At 37.5% G+C, this 20,199-nt stretch overlaps 1 protein-coding gene across 1 annotated transcript in view; it reads right to left on the bottom strand.

Annotated features, from left to right (window-relative positions):
* The window catches only part of SGCZ (sarcoglycan zeta), a 929,136-nt gene extending 919,840 nt beyond the window's left edge, over positions 1-9,296 (bottom strand). Inside the window, exon 1 of the mRNA XM_084758266.1 lies at positions 8,300-9,296. Coding sequence (XP_084614392.1) covers positions 8,300-8,338 — 39 coding nt within the window. The 5' untranslated portion in view covers positions 8,339-9,296. The remainder of the gene's footprint in view (positions 1-8,299) is intronic.
* Positions 9,297-20,199: the final 10,903 nt, after the last annotated feature.

Raw genomic sequence — 20,199 nt, forward strand, 5'->3', positions numbered from 1 at the left:
TTATGGCTAATATCCATCTTTAATTCCATTGAGGCCGAGACTGAGCAAAGTGCTTATAGGAAGCAGAACAACAGAATGCCATCGGATTCCCTACCCTGATCAGAAGCTCAGAACAGCTTCCTCCTGTTGACTTCTTGTCATGGAAGCTGTCACACAGCAGTAATGACAGGCACTATGCTGCTTCCAGAAGAATATCTTCAGAATAAACCCACTGATGGGGAGAGGGACAGCACCTAAGAGATGATGTGTCATTGTGGAAATGTGTGCTGTGCTCTTAGTCACATCAGCTTGATCTAGAAATACTCAGACTCAAACGGTTTAGGAAACGTCCTCAGAAAGCATTATTAAATATCGGTCCCTCTTATGAAAATATAGAAATGCCTTTCTCAAGTCATTTGCTACTACAATTTTATGAGTTTATAAATAAATGAATTTTTACATATTTTTTCAGAAAAAAATTATCAAGAGTTAAAGCCAAATTTATTTTATAGTCATGCATTTAATTTTCTTAAGTAGCAAGAATTTCTATTGAGACCTTTAGCCTCATTATGAACTAAATCATCTAGTGTTCATTTTCAGAACTCTGCTTTATCAAAAGTCTAAGTGCATGATACCTCACATTTATTTGCATGTGTATTCATTTTTAAGACATAAACTGAACATATAAGAAGCCGTGGTGGAAAACCCTTGCAACAAGCCAAATTCAACTTACAGTTTTTAACAAAATCAAAACTTGTACTAAACTGAAAATTAAAATACTGGAGAAAATATATAAAATTATGTAAATTATATAGGATTTAAATTTTCAGAGTTGTGTTAAGGTTACAAGACTATTGTCACCCTTTATTAGCCTGGCTGGCTGCAGACTCACTGTATACCTGACTATGACTCCTGATTCTCCTTCATCCGCCTCCCAATTGCAGATATTATCAGCATGTGCACACACCTGTGCTCCTGTCACTTACTACTGGCTTTTATTACTAAATATCAACCCATACTAATTTAGCCCAGAGATTATGGATGAACATAATGGTAATGTTGTTGTTGTCATTGCTGTTGTTGTTTTTAAGGCATGTAAAGTGAAGAGCTATTCTGAATTAAGAGTAAACATGCTGATTGCAGCTCAAATGTCACTGCTCACACTAGGAAACAAGAATGTCAGGCAAATACTTCTCTCTATGACAAATGTCTTCCCGATATCTCTAGATATTAAACTACATGTGCTAGCACAGAATTTGGGAGGAGAAGACATAGAATTTAGTGATTATTTCATTTTTTTAAATTAACTTTTTGGTTTTGAACACCTGATTTTTATGAGCTACAATTTAGGCCCTCAAAATGAAAATATGATATTCATCATATAACCTGGCTTGATGTTCGGATGAGAAAATATTGGTAGGATGGAAACAGCTATGTTACATTTATGAGTTTGAAAATTATTTTCCTTGAAAAAAAAAGATACAAACGTCACTTTCAAAAAGGTTAGGTAGCTGTAGACTCATAGATGAGAGAATGAAGACAGCAGATGGATCTGAGGTTTCTAACTTATGTGTTCTCTCATGTCACAGGTCTATGCAATGTCTCTGCATGCTAAGAGCAAGCATAATAGCTAATAGCTCCAGCCAGAGGAACCTTCAATGAATAGCTTAACTACAGGAATTATTTTCAAAGAAATTATTCAGCCATAAGTAAAAATAATTACCACAAAACACTCCAATAACACGCAGCTGTCAGTACTCTCTTCTCTGCAAAACTTGAAAACTGTGAGGTTTGAGGGGGCTTGACCACAGAGATGCCTCTGGTGCAGGGCTGAGCCCTGATTTGAACTATATCTGATTATACCACAGAACAGAACCATCTAAAAGCTCCAAAGCCGCTAGATACAGAGAGAGAGATTTTGCATATCCCTGGCTTCTGATATTTTGGTAGGGAGTGATGCTCTGATTAATGTTAGCCCCCCCCCCCTCTCTGATAGGCATTGCCATAGAAATAAGACTCTTGGGAGTGCATACAGACATTTTTTTAAAAAAAGATTTTTAAAATAATTTTTATCTTTGTTTAGAAGCACTCTATGTTACTTATTTAATGCCACAAAAGTATGACTATACCTTATAATACTTTTAGAGCCCACCTCCAAAAACCTATCTAAGCATATATCAAGGCAACCCCTTATGCATAGGATACAATTGTTTAGCATTGTATTTTGAAGGAATACTTATTCTTAAATTTTCTCATTCTTTGGTTAGCATAGAGTTCTCTGTTCAGTTTTATTGCAAATATAAGATCTCCCCAAACTTTCAACATTCTCTCTCTCTCTCTCTCTCTCTCTCTCTCTCTCTCTCTCTCTCTCTCTCTCTCTCTCTCTCTCTCACACACACACACACACACACACACACACACACACACACAAACAGTTAAAGCCAAAGGAAAACATATATGCTAGTAAATTTAGCATATTAAAATCTACCTTCTTTTAATGAGGGAGATTTGACTTTCAGAGTATTAGAGGCTAGAATCACAAACTACGGGTAATGTTCAACTATTAAGCTTATAAGCTTTTATTTTGTTATAAGAAATTTGCTTGTCTAATAAGTCAAAATTTAAATGCATATACTCAAAAACTCCATAGAGATCTGAACCAAAGCAAATGGTCATTTTCTCTAGTACCTTAAAGTTATATGCCTGGTGAATTGCATTCTCATTGAAATTCCAAACTTTATGAGAAACAAATAACTAAATATCAAACAAAGGGAATGTCCCCAAACGATGGACACTGATTTATTGTCTTACAACATTAAGCTATCTTGCAGAGCTCTGATTTTGAGCTCATAAATGTGAAATATCCTTTTCACTGCAACTTCAGATTTTGATGTATCTTCAATTGCTAAAGTCTGAAGATCAGCAAAGCTGTGGTAGCCAGTAGGAAGTTGGAATCTGAGCTTACTTATGACAACAACTTGCTGAAGGGTCTCAAATTTATCTATACAACTCTTCTCACAATAGCAATTTCTTGCCAGTTCTCTTTCCATCCATAACAAATATATGTCTTTGTTCAACTATAAATATTCTTTCACTTCTATTACTTAAAGTTTACTACACCTCCATTAATTTCATTTATGGATTTTTAAAAAATCTGTATTATACTCCTCAGGAGTTGTGTGGTAGAACTAACTCTCACAAGTTTTCCTCCAACCCCCACATGTACATCTATGGCATTCACATACCTACACACACACACACAAACACACACACACACACACACACACACACACACACTCACTCACTAAAGGATATACATAGAATAAATAATGTAATGACAAAAACTCAAAGAAACAAATGGTATTTCCTATAGACAGAATAGATGGGAGAATTTTTGCTCTTCAATAATGAAGCTACTTACTGGAATACCTTATACCTATCCTTATTCACACATTTCATTTTGGAGTTGACATATATATATACATATATATATATATATATACACACACATATATATACATATATATACATATATACATATATATGTATATATATTTGTGTGTATTATTATATACTTCATGATGCTTTGTTTGTAAAATGACTTAATCATACTAATATAAAATAACAATATATTATATATTACAAATTTTAAACATAATTTTTAAATGTCTCACCACAAAAATGTGAGATAAGAAACATGAATTAGTTTGGTATTAAACAAATGATCTTAAAACATCATGCTGTTGTCCATAAAAGCATACAGTTATTATTTATTAATTAAAATAATATTAACATTTAAAAGTCAAATTTAATTACTATTAAATCTCTCTGGCTGGTTATTGTTTTCAAAATGTTGGAACTGGACCTAACTGGAAAGAAATTCTAACTCCTAAAGATGTGAAAGAAGTCAAACCAGCCACTGTTCACATATATGTTTCCTTATTCTTAACCAAAAAGTGTGAATATAAAAAACAGGTTGCTAAAAATATGATGTGTGTTGGAGCGTACTATTTTTCACTATGGAATGACTAACATAAAAAAATCCCACCTACTTACAACCTCGCAAAGCCTCCCACACTGCTGCAAGCTCCACTTTTCTGGGCTGAGTGTCTTATTGATGAAACGAAAAAAAAAAAACATTTTTAGAATTCCTCTAAGCGCAAACACTCTTACTTGAGTGAATTGTAGTCAAATGTACTATGGTATTTGCTATAGACATCTGCATTTTGGAATAAATCACTTGTTTAAATATATGCAAGTTTTTGCTGGGTAATCATTTCTTTGCCATATAGTACTTTCCTAATGGCCTAATTGTATCATTCTGGGAGGGTTTTGCCTTGCCTATATAGGTCAAGTTTCAAGTTCTGAGCTGACGAAATTGTGTTCAATTTAAAGAGATAACATTAAGCAACTGTAGCCTGTCTTTATTACATTTACTGCAACAATTAAATTATCCTTATTAAAAGTTGGTTTATGAGTATCAAAATAAGCTAAACAGTTGACCATTTTGACCTTAGTAAAGAATGTTAAAACAGCATCACCTTCTCATGCTGTTCCAAGGTGAAGAATTTTTTTTTAATTCTAACCCAGTTTCACTTTAAAGATAATTTGAAAACAAATGAAAAAAAAGCTTAAATTAAATATAATTGTAAAAATGTACTGTAGTCTTGGAAGTTTTCATGTTTCTGATACACAAGCAAATATCAGATTGTCCAAGAAAAAAATTATTTTCATTTAAAAGCATAACTTTTTGCATGCTGATCTAGGAAAATAGAACTTGTCCTTCTAATACCCAATGCTCATATTCTAAACCATATTTTATTCATCCTCCATGCTTCATAATCATAAATTATCTTTATAGAGAACATATTTTAAAGAGTCAACTCTGGGCATCAGTGGTAGTCTGTTCTGTGATGTGAGATCGGTTGTTTCAAAGGGAGAAAGGGAAAAGCTCAGTAGAAGCTAAAGTTAATACTTACATATCAGCTAGTCAGAGGCACTCGATACTCTGTTTCTAGAGATATTTCAGGGCTAAGGATCCTCTTTCTAATATCAATATTCACTAACTACCACATTTCCAAAGTAGCAACCCATATTCTGTGTTGTTTGATGTTGTCTCTTCTTTAAAACAAACACTGAGGCAGAAATCCAGAGCAGAGTTTACACATTCAAAAAGAACCAGATCAAAGAGAAAAGAACAGACCAAAACTCTTTGCCTGGGAACTGGATCCCTTTTCACCACTGGTCTGTTTCATCAGAGGCTTGTGTGTAGAACAGAGGATGAAAATATTCTTGCCTTCATTAGCAAGTTTCGCACACATAAATATATCTCAATTATCCACCAATAAGTCTTTTAATAGTCATGTTATATTTATGATAATGATAGCAATCATTTCACATCTAATTATTGAAAGTTCATCTTTAGTATTTCCAGTTGGAGCAGAAAGCACTATTTACTGTACAACATATAGTAAATAGCAACGCCTACATACATAGCAGAAATACATACACATACATACATACACACTCTTGCCAAATGTCATAAAGAGAAAACACTTCACCCTGAAACAAAGATGATGAGTAACACAATACTCCCTTCTCATCACCTGAGGTAGAGAGCTGCATCTAATGGTACTAATGATTTCAAACTGAGCTAAATCCGATTGTTCCAAGCATTTGTTTATTTACCTAATCCCTGTAAATGTTTTCCAGGTACTTTAAATCATCATAAAAACTAGAGCTTATGAGGCTGTGCCTTAATAGAAGTACCAATGTAAAAGGAGGGAAGAAAATAAACATTGAAACATCAAATAATGCTGCCAAATAAGTGCCCCAGAATTTTCACCCCCCTTTTTCCACTGACCACCAGGGAGGTTGTCTATTATAAAGCCATCATAGAATAATCTGAACCAGAATAATCTGAGATACCCAAGCGAGGGGATGCTGCCCTAAAAAAGCCATTCCTACACGTGATGTCATACAGACTACATGTTTTTTCAGAGGTTAAGTATTCCAAATGTGAGGTCAAATGTTGATGAGGACAACACAAATTGAGTTCCCAAATTGGATATGTCACCTCTTGACTTCACTGCCTGCATGGCCAGCTCTGACCCTTACAGGAGTATGCCCCTTCTCTGAAGCTTCTGTAGAACTTTTCTTCCAGCATTCCCTCATTGTTTCCCAGTTATCCTCAACACTACCTTGGCAACAAAGCCTTCTAGTCCTCTATCCATGGCTTTGCAGCCACAAAGTCCAGTACAAGGCAGCTGGGAGGACTATAAGAGAATGTGGAATAGCATTAAGTTGGCATCATTGACTAGAAGAAGACAAAAGTTTCCATGGTGGACATGCTGTATATGTTCATTTAAACAGTGTAGTGTCTGTGTGTTCAGGAACCTAAGGGGTGTCATGGGAAATGATCAGCTCAAATCATGTTTTCCTTGCATTTCTGGTAAGAAAATGTTCTCCTTTGTGCCATATGCTACTGTCACCAAAATCAACAATAACAAAGCGTAGCAATTACCCAGTTCTCTGTACTACAGACATCACATCCCTATACTCTTTTTATGTAAATCCTACTCCCTCTCCACTGCAGCAAGTGAGCTTTTCAAAAGCAAGGCAGTGTGTCCTGTCTTAGTACAACAAAGAGGTAACAGGACATTCCCTTCCAGGCCAAGGTCTATTGACTGTGACCTTGGACAGAGCACAGGGACTTGTTTGCCAACTTTAACTGGAGCATCAGATCTGTCTCTTCCTCACTTCATGTCCTCCAAGGAATCCAGAAGCGTGGATTGAAGTGCTGCCTAAGGTGTAGTCAAACAGTACAGGCTCCTCCGCCCACCCCCACCCCGCCAGCACCCCCCGCCCCCCGGCGTGGGGGCTACAAGTGCAGCTGAGCACCAGAGGGCTCTACCAACATTTTTCCTCTTATGGCTTGGGTACCACCAGCACCCCACGGGGGATGAGCTGGCTTAATGACTCTGGCAAAGAACAAGCTGCTGGGGATTTCCTGGGCTCAGCTTCTTCAACAAACCCACTTTCCTGACTCCTCTCAGCAAACCTCTACTAGTCAAGTTTCCCCAGCAGGAAGGGATGTCTCTGAAAAAGTCCTCACAGGAACAGAGCAAACTCCTTACAAGTAAATTTCTACGAATCCCCCAACCCCCACCCCACCCCCGAAGCAGAATGGTAGTGTACGAAATTACTGGAAGAAGAGTAGAGTGGATACTTGTAGGTATATTTAGCATGCCAACTTGTCCCCCTTTCAGCTTTATCGTCTACAAGTGAGTGGGACATTTAAATTATTTTGAGATTTGTTGATTTCTTTTCTTTCTTTCTTTCTTTCTTTCTTTCTTTCTTTCTTTCTTTCTTTCTTTCTTTCAAGTTCTTTCTTTTTATACCCGCCCTGCAGTCAGAAATACCCACCAGCAGAGTGGCAAATTGGTGGCCTGTGAGGTCTGGGGCCACTTCAGGACTGGTAGGGCGAAAGTACTAAAGGCTACCCCACGTGGTACAGCAGCAGACAAGGGAGGGTCTCTGAGCCTGGAGGCTAGGGAGTGGAGGGGCGCCCCGCCCCCTCCAGACTTGCTTCCACGGGAGCTCCCCTTCCCCTGTTCCTCAGACCTGGCCTGGTTACAGGATTAGCATGTGGCTCAGTCCCTCCACGCAGCGGGTAGAGACAGGCCAGCAGGGGACCCCCTCTAGTCTCTCCCCCTTGCCTTGTCCCCCTGTATGATCACCACCCGTTCGCGCCCAAAGGCAGTGGCCATCAATGGGAAAACGGTGTGGGCGGTGATGTGAGGAAAGGGTCTCTGCCTAGTGGTGGCCACAAACACCTCTGTGCAGCGAATTCGCAAACGGAAACAGGCTGTCCCGGTGTCGCGCGGGGGCAGGAGCGGGACAGGAGAGCTGCGGGCTGGGACCAAGGCAAAGTGGCCACGCATCTCGTACAACTTTGCCGGGAAAGCAGCGACCTCGAGTAGAGATGAGGCGACCTCCAGAGCCTCGGCCAGCTCGGAGGCACCAAGAACCTTGGGTCCTGCAGCCCAGATGCTGTTGTTACCAGCGAGGGGAGCACTGGTGGCTTCCAGCCGGAGCAACGATGCGGAGGGCAGCCCCGCGCGGGAGGGCGAGGGAGAACCGCCTTCGTGTCCCCGGCCCAGGGAGGGGCGCTGCGCCCGGGGACACCCCGCCCCAGGTGCCCCGACTCTGTCCCAGGGGACCGGCGACTACTCCAGCGACGCCCGGTAGCGGCGATCAGTACCCGGAATGCGAGCGCGGCAGAGCGGAAAGCCGGCGCCGCCGCCGCAGGACCACGTACCTTGAGCTCCTGGATGTCCAGGTCCGTGGATCTGTCCATGGAGCGAACGAAACTAAAGGAAGTGGAGAGGAACCGGCCAAGTTGCTCCCCGAACCGATCTAGTCTTTTAGTTTCCAGCTGAAACTCAGCTTTATCCTCCTCCAAGCCCTGGCACCTTCTCTCAGTCTCATTCTCCGTGGTCTCGCCGCCTCCACCAGTTAAAAAATAATATAAATAAATAAATATTAATGATAATTCACTTTGTTTTACTTCTTCAAAGATTTACGGACAGGTGATCTTTACCGCGGTGCAACACGGCTCAGTCGAATCAAGCAGAGGAGGGGGAAAAAATCCACTCTATTTTAGATTATTTCTTCTTCTGCAATAAGCTTAGAAACCAGCGAGTTGCTGCATCCCAAGAAAAAAAGCTGCTTCCCTGGACAGCATCATGCGGCAAAATTCAAGCAAATGTGTTCAAACTGGAGAGAAGAGTATGTGATAAAAGCCTTCCTCCGTCAGGCATACTCTGGTAGCTAATTTAGCCCGCTGTGAGTCCCAGACATTAGCAATCATCAATTTCCCTGCCAAGATAACCGAATCCCCGAAGTCCTGCATAGACTTAAAAAATGTCTTGTAGCTAAGAGGTATTCTCTCAGTGGGGAAAAGACGGTAATAAAGTCTGAAGGGACCGTTCTCCTTTGAAGGTTATGCTAAAAGAGTTGAGAGAATAGGAGGAGGCTCCCACAGAGAGAAGAGAGCGAGAGAAGAGAAGGAGACAGCAATTTTCCTCCCGCTTTGCTGTTTTACTGGCCTTCACCACCAGGTGACTGACTTCACTTCTTCCTTCCCACAGCCAGCACTAAGGGGATTTCTCTCTTCTGTCAAAAAGCAACATTTCCTCTCCAGACAAATACAGTCGCTGGGTCTTAAAGACTGCCCTCTGTCCGGAACCCACTAGGTGACAGGCATTTTGATTCACTTACGCTGTGCCAGCTTCTTGTTTGGATAAGCACTGGGAGACACAAGCTTACACGTATCCTTTTCATGCCTCCAATTAAATCTCGGCTGTATCCAGTTAGAGCTGAGCTGTTTAATGTCAGGTGGCTTTTACCTTCAATACTAATTTTTAAATGAGAGGTAAGATTCTTAAAGATTCCTTTCCACGATGCATCTCATGATAATGTAAGTTTTCTGCTTCAAAATGTTTCTTTGAATTCATTCTAACAGGTCAATGTATTGAACTTGTAATCCGAAAATTTGGAGGTAGGGGCTAAATTTTAGTGTAAACGCCTTGATTTATCGGAAGGGATTAGGTTTCCTTTTATTATGGCACATAAAAGACTCGAACTCAAAAAGAAATGTTTTCAGATTACAAAAAAAAAAGCAATGTAAATACTTTTGTCTCAAAAAATATATCTTTTGGGAAAAATTTTTAGATGTGCCCCCGACTACGTTTCTGTCCTCCTACTCTTAGGAGGACTGAGCCCAGCCACCTAGTCTATCTGGTCTACCTGTGTGCGTGCCTTCTCTTCTACTTTCAGCTAATACATGTTTCTGCCTCTCTGTCAGGACATCTCTTCCCTCCTCTGATTCCATATGTTTACCATTCCCCAGTTTCAGTCTAACGTCACTTCCTCAGAAACGAGTCTTTAGAGGGTGAGTCCCTTGGCAATTCTATTCAATCCTCTTGTCCTGGCAGAACCACGATTTATCATTATTGCATATATGTCATGATTATCTGCTTGAATGTGTGACTTCCTCAATAGACTATATGCTCTTGAGCTATCTTCTGTACCAGCCTTATTCACCAGCCCATCCGGAGCCTAGCAGATGATAAAGCATGCCAGTGTGCAACAAATAGATAAAGGTGTGTAAAAAGACTCTAAAGTTTCAGTTCTAATGCCTAAAAACACTCATTTCTCTTCCCTTCTCTCATCCACACACATATATATGCTTTATATCATATATATTATATTATATTATATTATATTATATTATATTATATTATATTATATTTATTATATATTATCATAGTTTTTCCCATGAAGCCTGTGGGGCATCACTTTATCATCAAGGGTACTGAGTTCTTTACTTTAGCCCATTTCTACTTCACATGTTTCTCCAGGCCATCTTTCTTCTTTGACTTCCGTATACAGCATTCAGAGATAGCATCAGATAGCCAATAGTCCATAATTAGTTGGCAGAATATCAAGTTCTGAAAATAAATATTACATATCCTGTTTACATAATTGTCTTACATAACATATGATTGAAAAATAATAAAGTCATACATTGCCAGTACATGAACTTACATAAACATAACTCCTTAAAGAGCTGCTTTTCTAGAAGGTACCACTGATTCAACATGAAAATACACACAAAAAAATTTTTAAGCAGAACTTTCAGGTAAAGTATTTATATATCAAATAGCAGTTATGATGCTGATTATTATACTACATATAATACATATAAATAATATTACTATATTACACTATTATACTTAAAAGCCAAGATAGTTAAGTTGCTTTTTAAAAACGCATGTATGGTCATAGATAGGTATAGATATATAGGAGCACATATATAATAACTTCATTTTTAGTGAGGCTGAAACTCAAAATGAAATATATCTAACACTTGATGTTGGTCAAACATCCACTTTGATGAGCCACAGAAACTACTGGTGACCTCTAAGTCAGCTATATATTGCATTTAATTAAATATCTATGTAGCCAACAAACAATGAGGTTTTAAAAGCCAACCTGAATTTCCATACAAATTCACTAGAGTAAATATTCCTAAAACTTAAACAATTTTAGTTGATAAAAAGGGATGTGATATACAAAGATATTTATATATTACCTTTTGAGGTAATCAAGGTTTTGTTGTACTTCATCTGACCAATAACTAGATGAGGCAACTACTTTACCCTTAAAATCAGGCAAGGCAAAAAAGAGGAAGTAAAATACGAAACTAAACTACAACTCCAAGAATAAGACAGCTACCCATGATGGTGAAGAAAAAAGTCATACTGGCACATAACAGAATATCAGAAAGGAGAATCATTCAGTTTAGCAAAGATGTGCAACTCAAAGGCAAGCTGCACAGAGTAATTACAATACTCAAGCAGGGGAAAGGCTATATGAAAACACCTGCAGGTCATGAGATTTTTACACTTCAGGTTCACTCACCCATAGATACATTCATCAATGTCACCTTCAACCATAGGTACTAAAGCAGATGTACACCTGCCATCATGAGCGAGCATCTTCACGCTACAGAAGTAGGCCACTTGTGAATCAATGTGTTTTTTTTCCCAGTCTACAATATAATTCTTATTCATCTGTGGTATAAAATCACTTACAGAGTTTTAAATTTTGTAAGCCTTTATACTTCTTTCTTCAAACCCTCTTGCCAAATTTGCAATTTTATGCTTTTATTTGGATTTTCATGCTGCATTACGTAGCAAGGCAATATTTTATTGCCATGTTTTGAAACTGTTATAAAAACAGGCAATACATCATGATTTATTAAAATACACTATTAAATAACTTGCTTTTACAGCCTCCCCATTTTATGTATATTACTCAGCACTTTTATTCAAAATTCTTATCATATTACAGAAGGTATTATCTTATAATGATGTAATTTTTAAAAATCACATAATAAATAAATAAATAAAATATTAGTTATTTTAATTTTGCATGTCACATAAGTGTTAATATGCAGTTGAAAGAGAAAATAAATTAATGAGCAATGGATATTGTGATTTGGATGAAAAAATCCTTCATCTTTCCCCCTCCAGATTAATCACTTCTGATTATAGCATAGATATATATTTTAATAGAAAACTAAAATAAAATTAAAGTAATTTCTGTTAGGTTTCAACATAGATCTCATGTTTCTACTCTAATTTTTTTCTCTAAAGAGAAAAAAATAAAACAGAATTAGTGTCTCAGGTGGGAATAGAAAGCAAAAATAAAGCAAAAAAATGGGGACAGATACGATCCAGTTGGAATGAAAAATAAAGATATAATATACAATCGAAACTAACAAAATATTGAGACTATAATTTTTTCTCTCCTTTTAGATCTAATGACAAAAAGTAATAGGCAAAGATCTCTTTGTGGTTAATGATTATGGGCAACTACTCAACCAGATGATTTCAAAAGTATCTGAGTCATGAGAGGCATTATGCTTTGCATAGCAGGGACTACAGTACCCTACAAAGATAGCAGAACATTTCTTTGCAAACTCACGAAGTGTGAAGATTAATATTAGCAGTCTTACAGATATATCAGAAAAGCCATTATTTATTGGAACTAAGAATCTTGAACACTGGTAATTATAGTTTGCAGTTTCAAATGAAACCTGGCTCAAAAGATGAGACTTGTAGAACATAAGAAAGAGAAACATTACAATCTCCACGCATGTGCAATCAGGAATCTTAAGAAAAGAATGGCATGATTAGAATGGAATCAAAATCAGTAATAAACAAACAATACAGTGATATACAAATAATAATGATAAGTATGAATTTCACAAAGTAGCAAAATTAAAACATGCTAGCCCACATCAGAATGTTAAGAACAGAAGGAAATAAAAAGAAATGCTCTCAAAACATTCACTCAAAGTGACTATTATTTTTAATTTTCCATTTCTGTAGAAAAAATTATGTGCCAAGTACAATGCATTACTAAAGAAAATATATCTATTCTGAGATGAACACTCCTACCTACTATTAGGTACTAATAGCAATTAGGCCAGTCATGCTCTAAGAAAAAATGGACTTTTACTCCATTACTTATAATGACTATATAAGATGGGTATGTTTATTAAATAGCAATGCAATTGTTCTGCAAAATTCATTACTATAACCAAGATTAATATCAATTTTTAAAACCAAAATTTGAAACTAACGTGGTATATGATGGTTAAGCTTGTTGTGGGCTTGGTGGAACTTAGAAGCACCAGAGAATCCGTATGAGGGGGTATCTAGACTCAGCTTGTGTGTTAGTGACTTTCCTATTGCTGTCATTAAACATCACCACCAAGGAAACTTATGAAAGAGAGTTTACATGGGGCTTACATTACCAGAGGACTAGAGTCCGTGATGGAAGAGTAGATGTAGAAAGAGGCAGGTGACTAGTGTAGCAGCTGCGAGATTCCATCAGCATCCCCTGCAGGAGGAAGAAAGAGCTAAGCCCAAATGGCATGAGTCTTTTGAAACCTCCAATCCCACCCCAATTTACATACTTTCTTCAGGGAGGACACAGCTCTTATTCCTCACCAAAGGCCACAGGTTGGGGAAGAGATATCCAAATGGCTAAGACCTATGAAGGAACATCTCCTTTAAACCACCACAGTTGGGTTAGGGATACCCACTCTGGATGTGGGTAGCACTACTCTGTGAACTGGGCTTCTAGATTTAACAGGATGGAGTGAGCAAGCTGAGCAGCAGCATTCTTCACTGTCTGTTTCCTGACTGCCTATGCAATGCACCAGCTGCCAATTTGCTGTTGGTGCCATGATTCCCCATCACAGTGGACTGTATTCAAATATAAGCCACAATTTAACCCTTTCTCCCTCTAAGTAGCTTCTTCTCAGGTATTTCATCGCAGCCAATGGAAATATAAGTAATGTATATGTCTGGGAATCTTTTTTTTTTTAATTCTAACAAAGAAGCCTACGACTTAGGCTTTCCTCCAGCCCATATAGAAGTGATGAACCAATGTGACATTAGCATCAATTGATCCAGTACTAACTGTCAGTGGTTCATTGCATTCTGCTGACATCACTGTTGTGAGAACTGGAACAAAATGAGAGACTGGGTCATACTATGAAAGGGAAAGAAGAAAAGTTACTGATTCTAAAGGAGGGTCCAAGTAGCTAGAACAGATTGAAAGTGATATTAACCTTAGGTTGAGTACACTTCAAATAAATGAAGCAGAAAAAAATTGAAGAACCTGGAGAAGAATACTCACTGTGATTCAAGTAGATATTAAATAAATAAACTTACTATTATCATAAATGCAAATTAATTGTTTAATTAGTTAATTAAAATAGAACTAACAACTCTAGTTTGAATTTTTTCCCATGGCAGAGATAACAACTGTAGCACAGAATATAGAACTATTGTTTCTTTGTTGTGTATTGATGTCTACCCATTGCTTGAAATTTCTTTTTAAGAAATCTGTTCAAACAGAAATTCTTTCCTTTCACTCCTATGTTTGTGATGTCTACAAAAAAAAAACACACATTAATGTAATGAAACTATACTCAATAAATTCAGTGGTTGTAGTGTATTTGAAATTATTGCCTCAATATAAAATTAAGTTACAAGGAGCATGCTGAAACTAAATGATAACAATAGAGTTCTGATTGAGGCCTCATCAGCTCTTTTTGTGGGAGATGGGTATTGCCCAGGACTTCCTGAACTGTACCTTTACTAATATCTGTTGGCAATCAATTACCTATTGTCACTGACATATTCTGTTATCACGGAACATTATTAGCTTTGCCAATGTTCTGGACAATTTTAATTTTTGGCCATTGTTAAATATTCATATTTTGTATACATTTCTGTGAAACAGTCCAGGTTATTTAATCAAAAATTAAACAAGATAGTCTAATAACACCATGTTGTTTAATCTGACACTAACTCAGTGAGTGATAATAATAACCTAGAGCTGAGAACATTCCAGTGGGCCTTCTGCAGCCCTCTGTCAGGGTCATGCATGTTGTCAAGCAAACCACCCGGTGGTTTGAATAAAATAAAAAATAAACAACAACATAAAAAATCATTAGCTGTGCTTTAATGAGAGCCTGACACTGTGATACTCTGTAGGTCATTTTATACTGTATGTATTAGTGGTTGCTGTGAGGACCAAGTTAGTTTTTTTGTTTTGTTTTGTTTTGTTTTTGTTTTTTTATTTTTTATTTTTTATTTTAGGTTCTCAAAACCTAATTGTGCATTAAAGTTTTGTTATATAAACTGATCTTGATATTGAACTGAAGGCATATTCCCCACAAATTGCAACCAGACTAATAGTATGCTTCAGAATGATGAACAGTTTCCTAAATAGCCAGGAAGATCTGCTGTGTCCTAATTAAAAGTAAAATGTACTTTGGCAAAATCTTCTGGTCAGGCAGGTGTCCCTTCCCCAAGGAGAGTCTAGTAGATTCTTTCCATGTTATGAAACTTGCCTGCTCTGAATGCTGTGAGCTCTACCATTTATACTTCTGGATTTAAGTTTTTTCTTCTTGGTGTACCTCAGAACACACCTGTAGGAGAAAGACTGCAAATGTTGATGATTTCAACGGTGATGTTTTTGGAAATTGAGGGTGAAATTTCCAAAATGCATAATTGGGCATGTGAATTTCTTTGGTCTAGAGAGTGCCACTTAATTTGTCTGTGATTAAGTATATGTATTTTGATTTGTAAAGCACATATGGATAAAGTGCGTGTTTAAAATAACTCTGAAGGCCAGAGACAGAATGAAACATGTACATAGATTTTTTTCTATCAATAATTCATTTTAGATGCAGGCTTACTACAGTTACAATTGTAGCTCAAGTTATAAAAACACCTACATAATTCTTTTTTATTATGTTGGTCTCCTTTATGTGGTAATATTATAACCTTAATTTTCTACCTGTTTCTTTTGATATGGAAGCAATATATGAATTTTCTATATTTTCATTAAAAACTAATTTCACACAAATACATTTTCAAGTACATTTTATAATGCTTTATGCATGACTCATTTATAAGACTGAAGAACTATTTTTAATTTCTTCCTAAATATCCATGAATTAAAAAAAAACTATCTACCTGCTATTGTGCACTTTTAGCATCAACCCTAACTATTATGTACATAACCAACATTATTTTAAACACAAAGTTTCCATAGTTTGGTAATCATCATATATTGTAAAATATGTTCATGATAGAAAGAAAATTTACCCTGTATAGACAGCTTTCCTTTAAGAATAAATAAGATACCACAATTTGTCTGTATGGTATTAAAACATCAAGAGCACTAATAGAAAATAATTCTTATTGCAACCATGTAATTCAATCTTTGATATTTGTTAAAGGTAAGGAAGGTAGAAACCAGTTTCACAAAACAGAGGGGCCCTGACCCAGGGAGACCTGAACAAACTGTTGCTCCACCCAAGGACAAAGCACACAGTAAATCTAGACACCCTGTTTAGATCTAGCCAATGGTCAGCTCATTCTCCACAGTTGTGGGGAGAGTGGGAACTGCCTCTAACACAAACTCTATCTAGTACCCCCAATTTGATCACTTCCCCTTGGTGGAAAAGCCAGGTGGGCATACAGAGGAAGGGGAAGCAGGCTATCTGGATGAGACCTGATAGGCTGTGGTCACATGGCATGGGAGAAGGTCCCCTCTGTCAGGGGTGTAGGGGGAGGGGAATAGGGCAAAAGAGGGAGGGAGGGTGAGAACTGAAAGATACAAGTGAGGCAATAACAATCAGAATGTAATCTGAATAAATTATAGTAAATTAAATTTAAAAAAAAAGAGGGGTCCTGAGCAATTACAAAACAATCAATAACAGTGGGCATCAATGAAAATACAGAGGTAAGCCATGGACACCTATTAAGTGCATCTATTACATGACATAACACACAGCTAAGTTGACAGATAATAAAATCTTAACTTCTGCTTTAGGATTTCAGATATATATATACACACACACACACACACAAATCTGTGCATAGGAATTTTATTCACTCAAAATACTTAACACAAGATGTGGTGGAAAGAGAAACAAACTGGAGACCAAGAAGCTATCTGCCCATATATGAGACCTAATAACTAATCTATCTCTTCAGAACATAACCCTCTAACACCGTAAGGTTGTATTAGGAGACGTAGAACTACTGTATATCACCCTTCACCAAACAGATCAATTTAAGTAATACAACAGGCAAAGACCATTACCACAGACCATTTTTTACTAGGGACACTCTGTAAATTTTATTATATTTCCCTTTGAAGCCATTTCCAGTGTTAGAATTCTATAACTAGCTTCCTCACAGATATTCACTGAATAAGAACAAACCAATGGTTCAGAGTTGCTGTCTCTAGTTACCTTTCTTACTCCTGCTACAAAATGCTTGACAAAAACAACTTTATGAATGAAAGGTTTATTTCATGCCTTAAAGCCCAGAAAAATCTTTTTTGCATCCCACTCACAAATAAACTACACATTAGCAAACTTTCCCTAACAGAAAAGTATCCCTCCTCCCAGGAGAATCTATAGCTTCTCTTCACATGATGAAACTTGATGGATCTCAACGACGTGATCGCTACCACTTATACACCCGGATTTGGCTTGTTTTCGGGATGCTTCTCAGAACACACCTGCAAGCGAAAACATGCAAATGTTCTCGCAAATCTGAGGTGCAGTCAATCATGGTAGGAAAAGGATGGTAGCAGGAGCACCAGTCAGTAAGCTAAGAGAGTCCAATGCTGATCATCCTCAGCTCACTTTCTCCTCTGTATTCAATATCGAATCCCAGCCTATTAGGTGATGCTGCCTACATTTAAGGTGGATCCTCACAACCTCTGATAAAAACACCTGAAAATACCGGTAAGTAACATCCAAAACTGTATCTCCTGTGTTACTCTAAATGTAGTCATTCTTCCTTTTCCGAACTTCATTCAGTCTAGCAGAAATCATACAGGAGATATGGTTAGACTGGTTGAAGATATTTTGAGATATATAATTGACCAAGGTATAGTATTCTCTCTCCCTCTCTCCCTCCACCCCTCCCTTTCCCTCCCTCCCCCTTCCCTTTCCCTGCTTCCCTCCTTTTCCCTCCCTCCATCCTTCCCTCCCTCCCATCCTCTGTGTGCACGTAAAATGTGCATGCCTATCTTTACCACTACTCATGAAAACTTTAAATCGAAATTAGAAATGGCTGCATGCTTAAATATGCGCAAATTATTTAAATCTGCCTATAGAAGGTAACAGGAGAGAATAGAGCCACTGAAGGATCCCACACCTTTCTTTTGTACTATAAATTGAACAACATTGAAGAAATAGGCGTTTTCTAAAAATGTGTACATATACATACTCTACAGCACAGAAAGTCTACACATAGGGATATTTCTGTGTCAGTCAACCAAAATGCTTCCAGTTTTGGCAGATAACTCCCAGTTTCTTACTACAGTGAAATATCATTTCTTGTTCATATCATAGACTTGCATGCGTTGTTTGGGCACGAGTTCTGTTTCATACCATTACTCCTTCTCCTGGTTCCTCTGGAACAGTGGTTCCTTTCTGATACTGCAACCCTTTAATACAGCTCCTTGTGTCATGGTGGCTCCCCTACCATAAAACTATGTCATTGCTAGTTCATAAATACAATTTTGCTACTGTTCTGCATCATAATGTAAATGGCTGATATACAGGGTATCTGTGAAACCCAGGGCAGCAACCACTGCTCTAAAATCTTGACTCTTCTCTTGGCTTGCATTCAATCACACAGAATAAAAATTTAAGAAAAGCAAATTTCACAGGGTAGACCTATTGCCTCCTCAAGTGTGATACCGACTTAAACATAGCCAAGAAGCTTGACATCAGTGTGGCAAAAGACAGGAACATGGTGTAGATTTGTAAAGAGGAATTTAAAAGGATCCTGAAGAGATCCAGCAATCTCAACCACTTTCACACCTTTTGACACATTCCCCATTACCACTCATAGAATTCACTAGCTTCTGCCCAAGGGAGTACAAGGTATCTCATCATTTGTCAGCTCAGTGACTCATACTAACAAGACTACATGTTCTTACTCATCTGTGGAATCTCATAAAGTAGTCACCCTTGAACTTAAAAAGCAAAATAATCACCTAAGGAAGCGGGCATCACTCAGTAGTAGAGCATTTGTTCAGCAGTGGTGGGTTTGAAAAAGACATAAATAAATAAATAAATAAATAAATAAATAAATAAATATAAATAAATAAAACCTATCTGTCCAACTCTTATATACAGATGGATAAAATGCTAAGATACCAATAAGTTATGTCTATTAAGTAAGAGGAAATGTTAAATGGCTATAGAGTGCCACAATTATGAACCCACACATAACAAACATGAGGAACTTCTTAAGAACGTTACAGTGACTTAAGGATGCTACAGTCACCTTTTTGGCAAATTCTCACTGTCCTTTGACTTCACCCTGATTCAATGAGAAGAGTTCCCTGGAGCAATGTGAATTTCCAAAATTTTAGTTTGTATTTGTTCATCTTCTTCTTTTGCCTTATTTTAAATAAGAGTTAGAAGAAGGATACATCTCTGTAGGGGCTGGGTCATGTCTTGCTGTTTAGCATTGGTGGTACATTAGTGTGCTGGGCCTGCTATAAGGAGGCACAACATCCTGGATGACAGACCCAAAAAAAGTTTAGTAAAGTTCTATAAGAGTTCTATACAAAGCCTAAAGGTATCCTTAAGCTAGGTTTCTTCTTTCTGGGCAATCAAAGAACTACCCTCTGTGTTTTCCCATGACTTTCTCTATTTACATGCTGAGTGTCACATACTGTGTCTAAATATTCTCTTATTATGGGACCACCAGTCATATTGAATTAGTGACCCCCTAGAGGCTTCATATCATCTACTGAACTCTCTTCTCAATCTCAAAATATCAGAGTACAATGAAGTACTATCAATTAGGAGTTCAACACAGAAACTTTAGAAGGTCACAAGTCAATAAAGAACAGAAATCCAAAGGTTTTGATGGTGTGACATCTAATATTGAGAGACAGTTTTGTTGGTCACATCTCTCAAATTATTACTAGGCTCATAATCTGCTCTTTTGTTCAATGTCACGGGTAGGAAGACATACCAAATTTATCTCTAGAATTCTTAGATGTGCTTATTTCTACATATAGCCA

The sequence above is a fragment of the Acomys minous genome, assembly GCF_964271855.1.
Source record: "Acomys minous genome assembly, chromosome: 15".
Classification (NCBI taxonomy): domain Eukaryota; kingdom Metazoa; phylum Chordata; class Mammalia; order Rodentia; family Muridae; genus Acomys; species Acomys minous.